We start from the raw sequence: 17,033 nt of genomic DNA on the forward strand, positions 1-17,033 counted from the left end.
CACCTTTCATAGCATACATAGGGGTTCTATGATACATGCTAAAAGATCCCTTTACAGCAAGTGAAAAGGTTGTAAGATACATGCTAAGGGTTACCTTCACAGCATAGGGGGTTCTATGATACACACTCCAGGTTCTCTTCACAGCATACATAGGGATTCTATGATACATACTAAGGAATCTCTTCACAGCATAGGAAGGGGTTCTATGATACACACTAAGGAATCTCTTCACAGCCTAGGAAGGGGTTCTATGATACATGCTATGGGTTCTATTCAGAACATACATGGGGGTTCTATGATAACCGCTAAGGGTTCTCCTCTAAACATACATAGGGGTTCTATGATACATGCTAAGGGTTACCGTCACAGCATATGTCGGGGTTCTATGATAACCGCTAAGGGTTCTCTTCTTAGCACACTTAGGGGTTCTATGATACACGTTAAGGGTTCTCTTCACAATATACGTAGGGGTCCTATGATACTTGCTAAGTGTTCTCTTCATGGCATGCGTAGGGGTTCCATGATACACGCTAGGGGTCCTCTTCACAATATATGTAGGGGTCCTATGATACCCACTAAGGGTTCCCTTCATAGCATACGTAGAGGGTTGATGATACATGCTAAGGGATGGCAGCAAACGTAGCGGCTGTAGGATACATGATAGGGCACCACAGACACACGCCACCTTTGACATCAAATGTAGGGCTCATATGATACATGCTAAAGGGATAAGTCACCACCCTTCACAGCATACATTGGGGTTGTAGGATAAACGGAGGAACTACAAGTCCCATGAGGCTTTGGAAGACTGACAGGCATGACTCCCTGAGGCCAAGGCATGATGGGATTTGTAGTTTCACCGTAGCTGGCATGCCAAAGTTGCCCGCCCCTGAGCCACGACTTTACATGCCACCTCTCACAGCATACGTAGAGCTTGTATGATACATGCTAACCCTTCATATCTCACCCTCAGCAGCATACGTGGGGGTTGTATGACACCAAGGGTAAGCATGTGCGTACGTGTACAAAGGAACGGTCAGCGGTTCCATCGTCTCCCGTTGAGGAGCCATCAGTAATGTTCGTAGGCACCATCATACAATTCCACAGACATCCCACCGCCGGGAGGTTCACACATGTGAACGTATGAAGAACAGAATCCACCAGGAAGGAGAAAAATTCAAATACGCCACGACCCGGTGAGATACATGCGTGTCAGAGCGGGGCCGCACATACATGATCCAATGAGACCTACACCTTCCCAGAGACACACTAACAAGCAGAAGACACATGTGTGGGGACTACATACAACGGAGAGGATGGCATACACACGCAGGGCAGGTTGGGGGGGGGGGGGGGCGCAGAATGTGACAGACGGTTGGAGGTGTCACTAGACATCTGAGATAAAAGCGGAGATGACTGCGGACCTCCACACGCGGTATGGCTACATGTATGTGCCCAGAGGTCGGTGTGTGGACGGAGGAGTCGGAGAAGGAAGTAACCAGATAGAATAGTTGTCACAAAGTGTGTGTGTCACCCGACCATCGGGACACTGAGCACACTGCAGTACAGATCACATCTGACACCGACTCCATTCATTTACCACCCCCCATCCCCCCACCACCGGGGGTCCATTAACTGCTTGTGTGCCACCGAGAGCGTGGGATGGATGTACAGAGACTGAACCTCCGCTGAGCCCATCGCCCGAGACACCACCAGTCCATGGAGGAGCCCGACACGTCCTTGTGATCTCCGGACTCCCAACACAAAAGATACTCCGCAGTCCGCGCCGTCTTCACTGCAGCCTCTGGTCGCCACTTCCCGCTCCATCCCACCGAGGACTGCAGCATCACCAGGACCATGGGACAATGATTCCTCCAACATACAGGAGCCCCAGGAGGACCATGGGACAATGTTCCCCCAACACACAGGAACACCGGGAGGACCATGGGACAATGGACCTCCCCAACATACAGGACCACCGGGAGGACCATGGGACAATGGACCCCCCAACATAAAGAACCCCCAGGAGGACCATGGGACAATGTTCCCCCAACACACAGGACCACCGGGAGGACCATGGGACAATGGACCCCCCCAACATATAGTACCACCGGGAGGACCATGGGACAATGATCCCCCAACATACAGAACCCCCAGGAGGACCATGGAACAATCACCCAACATACAGGAGCACCGGGAGGACAATGGAACCCCAACACACAGGACCACCGGGAGGACCAAGGGGCAATGTTCCCCCCCAACACACAGGACCACCGGGAGGACCAAGGGGCAATGTTCCCCCCCAACACACAGGACCACCGGGAGGACCAAGGGGCAATGTTCCCCCCCAACACACAGGACCACCGGGAGGACCAAGGGGCAATGTTCCCCCCCAACACACAGGACCACCGGAAGGACCAAGGGGCAATGTTCCCCCCCAACACACAGGACCACGGGAGGACCATGGGGCAATGTTCCTCCCCAACACACAGGACAACCGGGAGGACCATGGGGCAATGTTCCCCCCCAACACACAGAACCACCGGGAGGACCATGGGGCAATGTTCCCCCCCCAACACACAGGACCACCGGGAGGACCATGGGGCAATGTTCCCCCCCCAACACACAGGACCACCGGGAGGACCATGGGGCAATGTTCCCCCCCAACACACAGGACCACCGGGAGGACCATGGGGCAATGTTCCCCCCCAACACACAGGACCACCGGGAGGACCATAGGACAATGTCCCCCCAACACACAGGACCACCGGGAGGACCATGGGGCAATGTTCCCCCCCAACACACAGGACTACCGGGAGGACCATAGGACAATGTCCCCCCAACACACAGGACCACCGGGAGGACCATAGGACAATGTCCCCCCCAACACACAGGACCACCGGGAGGACCATGGGACAATGGACCCCCAACACACAGAACCCCACGGGAGGACCATGGGACAATGATCCCCCAACACACAGAACCCCCCAGGAGGACCATGGGACAATGAACCCCCCCCCCCCCCACCATACAGGACCACCGGGAGGACCATGGGACAATAATCCCCCTACAGAACCCCCAGGAGGACCATGGAATAACGATCACCCAACATACAGGAGCACCGGGAGGACAATGGAACCCCAACATACAAAACCCCGAGGAGGGCCATAGGACAATGATCCCCCTAACACACAGAACCCCCAGGAGGGCCATGGGACAATGATCCCCCCAACACACAGAACCCCTCCCCCGTGAGGACCATGGGACAATTGAACCCCCCCAACATACAGGAACACTGGGAGGACCATGGGACAATGATTCCTCCAAAATACAGAACCACCGAGACAATGGACCCCCCAACATACAGAACCCCCGGGAGGACAACGGAACCCTCTCTCCAAAATAACGAAATACCAGGAGGACCATGGGACAATTGTACCCCAACATACAGAACCCCCCAGGAGGACAACAGAACCCACCAAACACACAAACACCAGGAGGATCACGGGATGAGGAAACCTCTAAAAGAAACACCGGGAGTCCCTACAATGGCAATACACAGAAACATCGTTGGGACCCTGTATGACGGAACCCCTTAACACAAAGAAAAACCCAGAGGATCCCCCAAACAATGAAAACCCCAAAACAACGAGACACGCTCTTGTTCCGTTATGTAGATCTTCATCACTGAGAACCCCCCCACAGTATACGTACACCCCAACATATGTGCACCCTGACATCACTGAGAACCCCCCCACAGTATACGTACACCCCAACATATGTGCACCCTGACATCACTGAGAACCCCCCCACAGTATACATACACCCCAACATATGTGCACTCTGACATAACTGAGAACCCCCCCACAGTATACGTACACCCTGATATCACTGAGAACCCCCCAACAGTATACGTACACCCCAACATATGTGCACCTTGACATCACTGAGAACCACCCCACAGTATACGTACACCCCAACATATGTGCACCCTGACATAACTGAGAACCCCCCCACAGTATACGTACACCCTGACATCACTGAGAACCCCCCCACAGTATACATACACCCCCTTATTACTGACAGCCCCCAATATATGTGCACCCCCACAAAACTGGGAGCCCCCGAGTACACATACACCCCATCAATACTGAGAGCCCCCTGTATATATACACCCCCTAATTGACAGCCCCCAGTATAGGGTTCCCCCCAATTACTGAATGCCACCAGCAGATAAATGTACATGCTCTTGTTACTGAGAGCCCCCCCCATTAGATACTTCCATACATGTGCACCCCCAATTCTCCTACTATATGAACTCTCCATACCATGCACTACTACATACAACCTACTGCACCCCCCCCCCAACCTACCTCTACACTGCCGTCCCCAGAGCTTGCACCCCCCAACTACACGACATCCATAGAGCATGCACCCCCCAACTACACCTCTATAGAGCATGCACCCCCCAACTACACCTCTATAGAGCATGCACCCCCCAACTACACCACCCCCATTGAGAGTGCTCCCCCAACTACACTTCCATAAAACATGCACCCCCCAACTATACCACCCCCATAGAAGGTGCACCCCCCAACTATACCACCCCCATAGAAGTGTGCACCCCCCAACTACACCTCCATAGAAGTGTGCACCCCCCAACTATACCACCCCCATAGAAGTGTGCACCCCCCAACTACACCTCCATAGAGCATACACCACCCCCATAGACGTGTGGACCCCCAATAAATCTCTACACATACAATCAGTACCCCCCAATATTAGATCCCCCCCCGCACTCACTGGTAGTTGGAGGAGTTCCAGTGCACGGCGTGCCGGTTGGCGGAGGTCCCGGGGAGGAGGGAGGAGAGGAGAGGAAGGAGAAGAGAGATCAGAGCCATCCTGCACCGAGCAGCGCACTGCCACACACTCCGCGGGAGCGCGCTGCTCGCCCTCGGCCGCCCCGCCCACTGCCAGCTACAGCCGCCCACTGGGTCCTGCCCCCTCTGCGAGAGAGAGAGTAGGGGAGGAGGGAGCGCGCATCTGACAGAAAAACGAGTACCAGGGAGCGCGCACAGCTTCATCTCCCTCCCGCCTCTTCTCCTCATCACCTCATCCCCATCACTGTACTAATCTACCCCCATTATTACCGCCCCCACTAATCTACCCCCATTACCTCCCACTAATACCCCTCATTATTGCCTCTCACTAATATCCCTATTACCCTGAATCCTCCCTAATTTCCCCCAATAATATATTACCCCAACACAATGTTTACCTCACGTCGTACCCCCAATACGACTCTTACCTCACGCCGTACCCCCAATATGACTTTTACCTCACGCCGTACCCCCCAATACGACTCTTACCTCACGCCGTACCCCCAATATGACTTTTACCTCACGCCGTACCCCCAATACAGTTTTTACCTCACGCCGTACCCCCAATACAGCTTCTACCTCACGTCGTACCCCCAATATGACTTCTACCTCACGCCGTACCCCCCAATACGACTTTTACCTCACATCGTACCCCCAATACGGCTTCTACCTCACGCCGTACCCCCAATACGGCTTCTACCTCACGCCGTACCCCCAATACGACTTTTACCTCACGCCGTACCCCCCAATACGACTTTTACCTCACATCGTACCCCCAGTACGGCTTCTACCTCACGCCGTACCCCCAATACGACTTTTACCTCACGCCGTACCCCCCAATACGACTTCTACCTCACATCGTACCCCCAATACGACTTTTACCTCACATCGTACCCCCAGTACGGCTTCTACCTCACGCCGTACCCCCAATACGACTTTTACCTCACGCCGTACCCCCCAATACGACTTTTACCTCACGCCGTACCCCCAATACGACTTTTACTTCACGTCGTACCCCCAATACGACTTTTACCTCACGTCGTACCCCTAATATGACTTTTACCTCACGCCGTACCCCCAGTACGACTTTTACCTCACGCCGTACCCCCCAATACGACTTTTACCTCACGCCGTACCCCCCAATACGACTTTTACCTCACACCATACCCCCAGAATGACTTTTACCTCACGCCGTACCCCCAATACGACTTTTACCTCACGCCGTACCCCCAGAATGACTTTTACCTCATGCCGTACCCCCAATACGACTTTTACCTCACGCCGTACCCCCAATACGACTTTTACCTCACGCCGTACCCCCAATACAACTTTTACCTCACGTCGTACCCCCAATACGACTTTTACCTCACACCATACCCCCCAATACGACTTTTACCTCACGCCGTACCCCCAGAATGACTTTTACCTCACGCCGTACCCCCCAATATGACTTTCACCTCACGCCGTACCCCCATTACGACTTTTACCTCACGCCGTACCCCCCAATACGACTTTTACCTCACGCCGTACCCCCCAATACGACTTTTACCTCCCGCCGTACCCCCAGTACAACTTTTACCTCACGCCATACCCCCCAGTACGACTCTTACCTCACGCCGTACCCCCCAGTACGACTTTTACCTCACCCCGTACAACCAGAACGACTTTTACCTCACGCCGTACAACCAGAACGACTTTTACCTCACGCTGTACCCCCCAATACGACTTTTACCTCACGCCGTACCTCCAATACAACTTCTCCCTCACACCGTACCCCCCAATACGGCTTTTACCTCACGCCGTACCCCCCATTACGACACTTACCTCACGCCATACCCCCAATACAACTTCTCCCTCACGCCGTACCCCCCAATACGACTTTTACCTCACGCCCTATCCCCCAATATAACTTCTACCTCACGCCGTACCCCCCAATACAACTTCTACCTGACGCCGTACCCCCCAATACGACTTTTACCTCACGTCGTACCCCCAGTACGGCTTCTACCTCACACCGTACCCCCAATACGGCTTTTACCTCACGTCGTACCCCCAATACGGCTTCTACCTCACGCCGTACCCCCAATACGGCTTCTACCTCACGCCGTACCCCCCAATACAACTTCTACCTCACGCCGTACCCCCCAATACGACTTTTACCTCAAGTCATACCCCCAGTACGGCTTCTACCTCACGCCGTACCCCCAATATGGCTTTTACCTCACGTCGTACCCCCAATACGGCTTCTATCTCACGCCGGTCCCCCAATATGGCTTCTACCTCACGCCGTACCCCCAATACGACTTTTACCTCACGCCGTACCCCCCACTACGACTTTTACCTCACGCCGTACCCCCAATACGACTTTTACCTCACGCCGTACCCCCCACTACGACTTTTACCTCACGCCGTACCCCCAATACGACTTTTACTTCACGTCATACCCCCAATACGACTTTAACCTCACGTCGTACCCCTAATACGACTTTTACCTCACGCCGTACCCCCAATACGACTTTTACCTCACGCCGTACCCCCAGTACGACTTTTACCTTACGCCGTACCCCCCAATACGACTTTTACCTCACGCCGTACCCCCCAATACGACTTTTACCTCACGCTGTACCTCCAGAACGACTTTTACCTCATGCCGTACCCCCAGTACGACTTTTACCTTACGCCGTACCCCCCAATACGACTTTTATCTCACGCCGTACCCCCCAATACGACTTTTACCTCATCCTATACCCCCCAATACGACTTTTACCTCACGCTGTACCTCCAGAACGACTTTTACCTCACGCCGTACCACCAATACGACTTTTACCTCATGCCGTACCCCCAGAACGACTTTTACCTAACGCTGTACCCCCCAATATGACTTTTACCTCATGCCGTACCCCCAGAACGACTTTTACCTAACGCTGTACCCCCCAATATGACTTTTACCTCACGCCGTACCCCCAATACGGCTTCTACCTCACACCGTACCCCCAATACGACTTTAACCTCACGTCGTACCCCTAATACGACTTTTACCTCACGCCGTACCCCCAATACGACTTTTACCTCACGCCGTACCCCCCAGTACGACTTTTACCTTACGCCGTACCCCCCAATACGACTTTTACCTCATGCCGTACCCCCAATACGACTTTTACCTCACGCTGTACCTCCAGAACGACTTTTACCTCATGCCGTACCCCCAGTACGACTTTTACCTTACGCCGTACCCCCCAATACGACTTTTACCTCACGCTGTACCTCCAGAACGACTTTTACCTCACGCCGTACCACCAATACGACTTTTACCTAATGTGTACCCCCAGAACGACTTTTACCTAACGCTGTACCCCCCAATATGACTTTTACCTCATTGCGTACCCCCAGAATGACTTTTACCTCACGCCATACCCCCAATACGACTTTTACCTCACGCCGTACCCCCCAATACGACTTTTACCTCACGCCGTACCCCCAGAATGACTTTTACCTCATGCCGTACCCCCCAATATGACTTTCACCTCACGCCGTACCCCCATTATGACTTTTACCTCACGCCGTACCCCCAATATGACTTTTACCTCACACCATACCCCCCAATACGACTTTTACTTCACGCCGTACCCCCAGAATGACTTTTACCTCATGCCGTACCCCCCAATATGACTTTCACCTCTCGCCGTACCCCCATTACGACTTTTACCTCACGCCGTACCCCTCAATACGACTTTTACCTCACGCCGTACCCCCCAATACGACTTTTACCTCACGTCGTACCCCCAGCACGGCTTCTACCTCACTCCGTACCCCCAATACGGCTTTTACCTCACGTCGTACCCCCAATACGGCTTCTACCTCACGCCGTACCCCCAATACGGCCTCTACCTCACGCCGGTCCCCCAATACGGCTTCTACCTCACGCCGTACCCCCAATACGACTCTTACCTCACGCCGTACCCCCAGTACGACTTTTACCTCACGCCGTACCCCCAGTACGACTTTTACCTCACGCCGTACCCCCAATACGACTTTTACCCCACTCCGTACCCCCAGTACGACTTTTACCTTACGCCGTACCCCCAGTACGACTTTTACCTCATGCCGTACCCCCAGTACGACTTTTACCTCATGCCGTACCCCCAGTACGACTTTTACCTTACGCCGTACCCCCCAATACGACTTTTACCTCATGCCGTACCCCCCAATACGACTTTTACCTCACGCTGTACCTCCAGAACGACTTTTACCTCACGCCGTACCACCAATACGACTTTTACCTCACGCCGAACCCCCAGAACGACTTTTACCTAACGCTGTACCCCCCAATATGACTTCTACCTCATGCCGTACCCCCAGAATGACTTTTACCTCACGCCATACCCCTAATACGACTTTTACCTCACGCCGTACCCCCAATACGACTTTTACCTCACGCCGTACCCCCAGTACGACTTTTACCTTACGCCGTACCCCCAGTACGACTTTTACCTCATGCTGTACCCCCAGTACGACTTTTACCTTACGCCGTACCCCCCAATACGACTTTTACCTCATGCCATACCCCCCAATACGACTTTTACCTCACGCTGTACCTCCAGAACGACTTTTACCTCACGCCGTACCACCAATACGACTTTTAACTCACGCCGTACCCCCAGAACGACTTTTACCTAACGCTGTACCCCCCAATATGACTTTTACCTCATGCCGTACCCCCAGAATGACTTTTACCTCACGCCATACCCCCAATACGACTTTTACCTCACGCCGTACCCTCAATACGACTTTTACCACACGCCGTACCCCCCAATACAACTTTTAACTCACGCCGTACCCCCCAGTACGACTCTTACCTCACGCCGTACCCCCCAGTAAGACTTTTACCTCACCCCGTACAACCAGAATGACTTTTACCTCACGCTGTACCCCCAGAACGACTTTTACCTCACGCTGTACCCCCCAATATGACTTTTACCTCCCGCCGTACCTCCAATACAACTTCTCCCTCACGCCGTACCCCCAATATGACTTTTACCTCACGCCGTACCCCCAATACGACTTTTACCTCCTGCCGTACCCCCCAATACGACTTTTACCTCACGCCGTACCCCCAATACGAATTTTACCTCACGCTGTACCCCCCAATACTTTTACCTCACGCCGTACCCCCCCCCACACACGAGTTTTACCTCCCGCCGTACCCCCGATACTTTTACCTCACGCCGTACCCCACTACTACTTTTACATCATGCCGTACCCTCAATATGACTTTTACCTCACGCCGTACCCCCCAATACAACTTTTACCTCACGCAGTACCCCCCAATACGACTTTTACCTCACGCCGTACCCCTCGATACTTTTACCTCACGCAGTACCCCCGAATACGAGTTTTACCTCCTGCCGTACCCCCAGATACTTTTACATCACGCCGTACCCCCCAATACGACTTTTACATCACGCCATATACCCAATACGACCTTTACCTCACACCATACCCCCAATACAACTTTTACCTCAAGTCGTACCCCCCAATACGACTTTTACCTCACGTCATACCCCCAATACGATTTTTATCTCACGCCGTAACCCCCAATACGACTTTTACCTCACGCCGTACCCCCAATACGACTTTTACCTCAAGTCGTACCCCCCAATACGACTTTTACCTCACGCCGTAACCCCCAATACCATTTTTACCTCACGCCGTACCCCCAATACGACTTTTACCTCCCACCGTACCCCCCAATACGACTTTTACCTCCCACCGTACCCCCAATACGACTTTTACCTTTTACCTCCCGCCGTACCCCCCAATACGACTTTTACCTCCCGCCATACCCCCCAATACGACTTTTACCTCCCGCCGTACCCCCAATACGACTTTTATCTCCCATCGTACCCCCCAATATGACATACCTCACGCCATACCCCCAATATGACTTTTACCTCCCGCTGTACCCCCCAATACGACTTTTACCTCACGCAGTACCCCCAATACGACTTTTTCCTCCCGCCGTACCCCCCAATACGACTTTTACCTCCCGCCGTACCCCCCAATACGACTTTTACCTCCCACCGAACCCCCCAATAGGACTTTGTCCTCACGCTGTACCCTGCAATATGGCTTTTACCTCACGCCTTAACCCCAAATACAACTTTTACCTCACGCCTTAACCCCAAATACAACTTTTACCTCACGCCGTACCGTCCAATACGACTTTTGCCTCACACCGTAACCTGCTAATACGTTCATTACCTCACACCGTACCCCCAATACGACCATTACCTCACACCGTAGCCCCAATACGACCATTACCTCACACCGTACCCCCAATACGACCATTACCTCACACCGTACCCCCAATGCGACCATTACCTCACACCGTACCCCCAATACGACCATTACCTCACACCGTACCCCCAATACGACCATTACCTCACACCGTACCCCCAATGCGACCATTACCTCTGGCCATTCCCCCAATACGACCATTACCTCACACCGTACCCCCAATACGACCATTACCTCACACTTTACCCCCAATACGACCATTACCTCACACCGTACCCCCAATACAACCATTACCTCACACCGTGCCCCCAATGCGACGGTTGCCTCACACCATACCCCCAATGCGACGGTTGCCTCATGCCATGCCCCCAATGCGACGGTTGCCTCACGCCATGTCCCCAATGCGACCATTACCTCACACTAATACGAATACAACTTTTACTTCAAACTATACCCCCTCATTCGACCATTACCTCACACTTTACCCACTAAGCCAGGATGGGTTCAGGAAAGGACGAGGAACAAGAGACATTATTGGTAATGTTGGATGGATATTAGAGAAGTGCAAAGAATACCAAAAGATTGTGTACTTTTGCTTCATTGACTACAGCAAAGTGTTGGATTGTATGGATCATGATACATTGTGGGAGGACTCTGCTGCAAACGTGAGCACCTAAACCCATCACTCATTTGATAAAAGAATCTCCGAAAAAAATCAAGAAGCTGCAGTGAGACCTGAATATGGCAACACCTGACTGGTTTCCAATAATACGTGGCATCAGGCATGGATGCATCTTGTCACCTTACCTGTTCAACCTGTACGGTGAGGCCATCTTCAGAAATGCAAATTGGGCAACTGTACCCCCAACATATAGAACCACCAGGAGAACTATGGAACAATGATCCCCCAACATACAGGACCACAGTAACCATAGGACAATGGAACCCCCCCCCCCCAACATACAGAACCACCGGGAGAACAACAGAATCCACCAAACACACAGAAACACCAGGAGGACCACAGGATGAGGAAACCTCCAAAAGAAACACCGGGAGTCCCTACAATAGCAATACACAGAAACATCGTTGGAACCCTGTATGACGGAACCCACCAACACAAAGAAACACCAAGAGGATCCCCCAAACAATGAAAACCCCAACACAACGAAAGTGTTGGATTGTATGGATCATGATACATTGTGGGAGGACTCTGCTGCAAATGGGAGCACCTAAATCCATCACTCATTTGATTAAAGAATCTCCAAAAAAAAAATCAACAAGCTGCAGTGAGACCTAAATATGGCAACACCTGACTGGTTTCCAATAATAGGTGGCATCAGGCATGGATGCATCTTGTCACCTTACCTGTTCAACCTGTAGGTGAGGTCATCTTCAGAAATGCAAATTGGACCACCAGGAGAACTATGGAACAATGATCCCCCAACATACAGGACCACAGGAACCATGGGACAATGGACCCCCCCCCCAACATACAGAACCACCGGGAGAACAACAGAATCCACCAAACACACAGAAACACCAGGAGGACCACGGAATGAGGAAACCTCCAAAAGAAACACCGGGAGTCCCTACAATAGCAATACACAGAAACATCGTTGGAACCCTGTATGACGGAACCCCCCAACGCAAAGAAACTCCAAGAGGATCCCCCAAACAATGAAAACCCCAACACAACGAAAGTGTTGGATTGTATGGATCATGATACATTGTGGGAGGACTCTGCTGCAAATGGGAGCACCTAAACCCATCACTCATTTGATAAAAGAATCTCCGAAAAAAATCAACAAGCTTCAGTGAGACCTGAATATGGCAACACCTGACTGGTTTCCAATAAAACGTGGCATCAGGCATGGATGCATCTTGTCACCTTACCTGTTCAACCTGTAGGTGAGGTCATCTTCAGAAATGCAAATTGGGCAACTGTACCCCCAACATATAGAACCACCAGGAGAACTATGGAACAATGATCCCCCAACATACAGGACTACAGGAACCTGTATCGTATTGGGGGGTACGGCGGGAGGTAAAAGTCGTATTGGTGGTACGGCGTGAGGTAAAAGTCATATTGGGTGGAACAGCGTGAGGTAAAAGTCGTTCTGGGGGTACGGCGTGAGGTAAAAGTCATATTGGGTGGTACGGCGTGAGGTAAAAGTCGTATTGGGGGGTACGGCGTGAGGTACCACCGGGAGAACAACAGAATCCACCAAACACACAGAAACACCAGGAGGACCACAGGATGAGGAAACCTCCAAAAGAAACACCGGAAATCCCTACAATAGCAATACACAGAAACATCGTTGGAACCCTGTATGATGGAACCCCCCAACACAAAGAAACACCAAACAATGAAAACCCCAACACAACGAAAGTGTTGGATTGTATGGATCATGATACATTGTGGGAGGACTCTGCTGCAAATGGGAGCACCTAAACCCATCACTCATTTGATCTTCAGAAATGCAAATTTGGAAGAAGAGTCTGTCGGTATCAAAGTTGGCGGCCGAAACATAACCTGCGCTATGCAGGCCACACAACGCTCACCACCAGCAGCAAAGGATCTGAATGAGAAAAGTCCAAGCCGAAAGTCGAAACATGGGATTAGAGCTGAATATAAACACGACGAAGATCATAAACACAGAAAATGATGGCGATCTTCAGCTCGATGGCGATAGAACAGAAGTTGTAAAGCATTTTAATCTCCCGAGCTATTTCATAAAAAAGGAAGCAACTAGCAGCGAGGAAATACTCCGCAGATTAGCACTTGGTAGCCACACAATGAAGAGTCTTGACAAAGTATTCAAAGGTAAATAATTACACTCAAAACCGAAGATCAGACTCGAAGATCAGACTCGTCCATGCTCTCATCTTCTCAGTAGTCAATTACGGGTGTGAAAGCTAGACACAATGAAAGCGGGACAGAAAGAAGATGGTCTCATCTGAGCTTTGGTGCTGGAGAAGGATTTTATGCATGGCGTAGACAGCCCATAGAACTAATAGATCGATTTTGGAAGAGCTCAAACCAGCGACGTCACTAGAAGTCCAAATGATGAAGTTACAACGATCATAACTTGGTCGCACGGGGTTTATTTACCAAAACTGGAGAGTGCAAAATCAGGTTCAATTCTGCATAGAAACCAATCAGCTTCCAGGTTTTATTGAGCAAGCTGAGGTTAGAAGATGATTGGCTCCCATGTACAACTGCACCAGATTCTGAGTGAACCAGCTTTAGTAAATCTCCCCCACAGTTAGAAGAGAGAGATCACTGGAGCAGATAATGTTTGGGAAGATCGAAGGAATCAGGTGAAGAGGGAGGCCGACTACTAGATGGTTGGACACACCGAGTACAGCTGTGGGGGTGACTCTGGAGGATCTCACAGGAACCAGGTGAAGAGGGAGGCCGACTACTAGATGGTTGGACACACCGAGTACAGCTGTGGGGGTGACACTGGAGGATCTCACAGGAACCAGGTGAAGAGGGAGGCGACTACTAGATGGTTGGACACACCGAGTACAGCTGTGGGGGTGACACTGGAGGATCTCACAGGAACCAGATGAAGAGGGAGGCCGACTACTAGCTGGTTGGACACACCGAGTAAAGCTGTGGGGGTGACACTGGAGGATCTCACAGGAACCAGGTGAAGAGGGAGGCAGACTACTAGATGGTTGGACGCACCGAGTACAGAGTTGGGGGTGACACTGGAGGATCTCACAGGAACCAGGTGAAGAAGGAGGCCGACTACTAGATGGTTGGATGCACCGAGTACAGCTGTGGGGGTGACACTGGAGGATCTCACAGGAACCAGGTGAAGAAAGAGGCCGCTTACTAGATGGTTGGACACACCGAGTACAGCTTTGGGGGTGACACTGGAGGATCTCACAGGAACCAGGTGAAGAGGGAGGCCAACTATTAGATGGTTGGACACACCGAGTACAGCTGTGGGGGTGACACTGGAGGATCTCACAGGAACCAGGTGAAGAGGAAGGCGACTACTAGATGGTTGGACACACCGAGTTCAGCTATGGGGGTGACACTGGAGGATCTCACAGGAACCAGGTGAAGAGGGAGGCCGACTACTAGATGGTTGGACACACCGAGTTCAGCTATGGGGGTGACACTGGAGGATCTCACAGGAACCAGCTGAAGAGGGAGGCCAACTACTAGATGGTTGGACACACCGAGTTAAGCTATGGGGGTGACACTGGAGGATCTCACCACACCATACCCACTAATACCACTTACTACAATCTGATGCTTTGCGTTGTGTTCTGTTGGTGCATTACCATCAAAGTGCCTGCTGACCCAACCTGCCCTCAGGAGATGAGGCCTGAAAACGATTCCAGGAGTGAAGCCTGGAGGTGCCGAAACACAGGAAGCAAATATTTACTCCTACTTTGTTCAAACTGCAGCCATTCAGCTTTTCTCTTCCTTAATGCACATCTGTTGGGGACTTCAGTTGCCCGTTGTGTCAAGTCCAAAGACGACCAAGAAGAAAAGTTCCTAACTTGTCCGTACAACTGTTTGATTGTTGTAACTCTCTTCTGTATCATATGATTGTGTAGTTAGGAGCGCCTAATAAAGAACTTTGTTCAAAATCTTTATTTAACAAGAACATCCAATACAGACCGGGCATTTCAGGGGTAGGCCTTCCTTCTTCTTCTTTAGGGCTTAAATAATGGATTGTGGAAGAATGATGACCCAGTTCATTAAAAGGTAGCTTGGGGCAGATGGTTACAGCTGGACAGGCCAAAGAATTATGATTCCTCAAAAAAATGTTGTTTAAGCCTTGAAGAAGGCCTACCCCAGAAATGTGTTGGCCGTGGCTGATGGTCTTGTTCAGTAAACATTTTAAACAGAGTGCAGATCAAGATGACCTTTTCAACTAGATGCCCCTGACCTTACATCCAGTATTTGAACCTCTTATGAGTGATTCCTCTATTGTGATCAGAGAAGCAGCAGACTAGGACCAGGACCAGGTCCACACACCCCTTAGGGGTCACCACCAGGAGGAAGGAGGTCCGGATTCCTCTATATAGATCTTTATACCACTAGAGGGGTAATTGGCAGGAGGAAGGAGGTCCTGATTCCTCTATATAGATCTTTATACCACTAGAGGGGGTCACCGGCGGGAGGAAGGAGGTCCCGATTCCTCTATATAGATCCTATCACTAGAGGGGTCACCGGCAGGAGGAAGGAGGTCCTGATTCCTCTATATAGATCTATCACTAGAGGGGTCACCGGCAGGAGGAAGGAGGTCCTGATTCCTCTATATAGATCCTCCTATCACTAGAGGGGTCACCGGCAGGAGGAAGGAGGTCCTGATTCCTCTATATAGATCTTTATATCACTAGAGGGGTCACCGGCAGGAGGAAGGAGGTCCGGATTCTTATATATAGATCTTTATATCATTAGAGGGGTCACCGGCAGAAGGAAGGAGGTCCTGATTCCTCTATATAGATCTTTATACCACTAGAGGGGTCACTGGCAGGAGGAAGGAGGTCCCGATTCCTCTATATAGATCTTTATATCACTAGAGGGGTCACCGGCAGGAGGGAGGAGGTCCTGATTCCTCTATATAGATCTATCACTAGAGGGGTAACTGGCAGGAGGAAGGAGGTCCCGATTCCTCTATATAGATCTTTATATCACTAGAGGGGTCACCGGCAGGAGGAAGGAGGTCCTGATTCCTCTATATAGATCACTAGAGGGGTCACTGGCGGGAGGAAGGAGGTCCTGATTCCTCTATATAGATCACTAGAGGGGTCACTGGCAGGAGGAAGGAGGTCCCGTTTATATATCACTAGAGGGGTCACCAGCAGGAGGTCCTGATTCCTCTA

General features: G+C 51.4%; 1 protein-coding gene across 1 annotated transcript in view; it reads right to left on the minus strand.

Moving 5' to 3' along the window:
• The window catches only part of LOC149432834 (ephrin-A3-like), a 128,198-nt gene extending 123,254 nt beyond the window's left edge, over positions 1-4,944 (minus strand). Inside the window, exon 1 of the mRNA XM_089664887.1 lies at positions 4,804-4,944. Coding sequence (XP_089521013.1) covers positions 4,804-4,901 — 98 coding nt within the window. The 5' untranslated portion in view covers positions 4,902-4,944. The remainder of the gene's footprint in view (positions 1-4,803) is intronic.
• Positions 4,945-17,033: the final 12,089 nt, after the last annotated feature.

Source organism: Staurois parvus, unplaced genomic scaffold (assembly GCF_062004578.1).
Source record: "Staurois parvus isolate SC_StPar_1 unplaced genomic scaffold, SC_StPar_1.0 ptg002089l, whole genome shotgun sequence".
Taxonomy (NCBI): Eukaryota; Metazoa; Chordata; class Amphibia; order Anura; family Ranidae; genus Staurois; species Staurois parvus.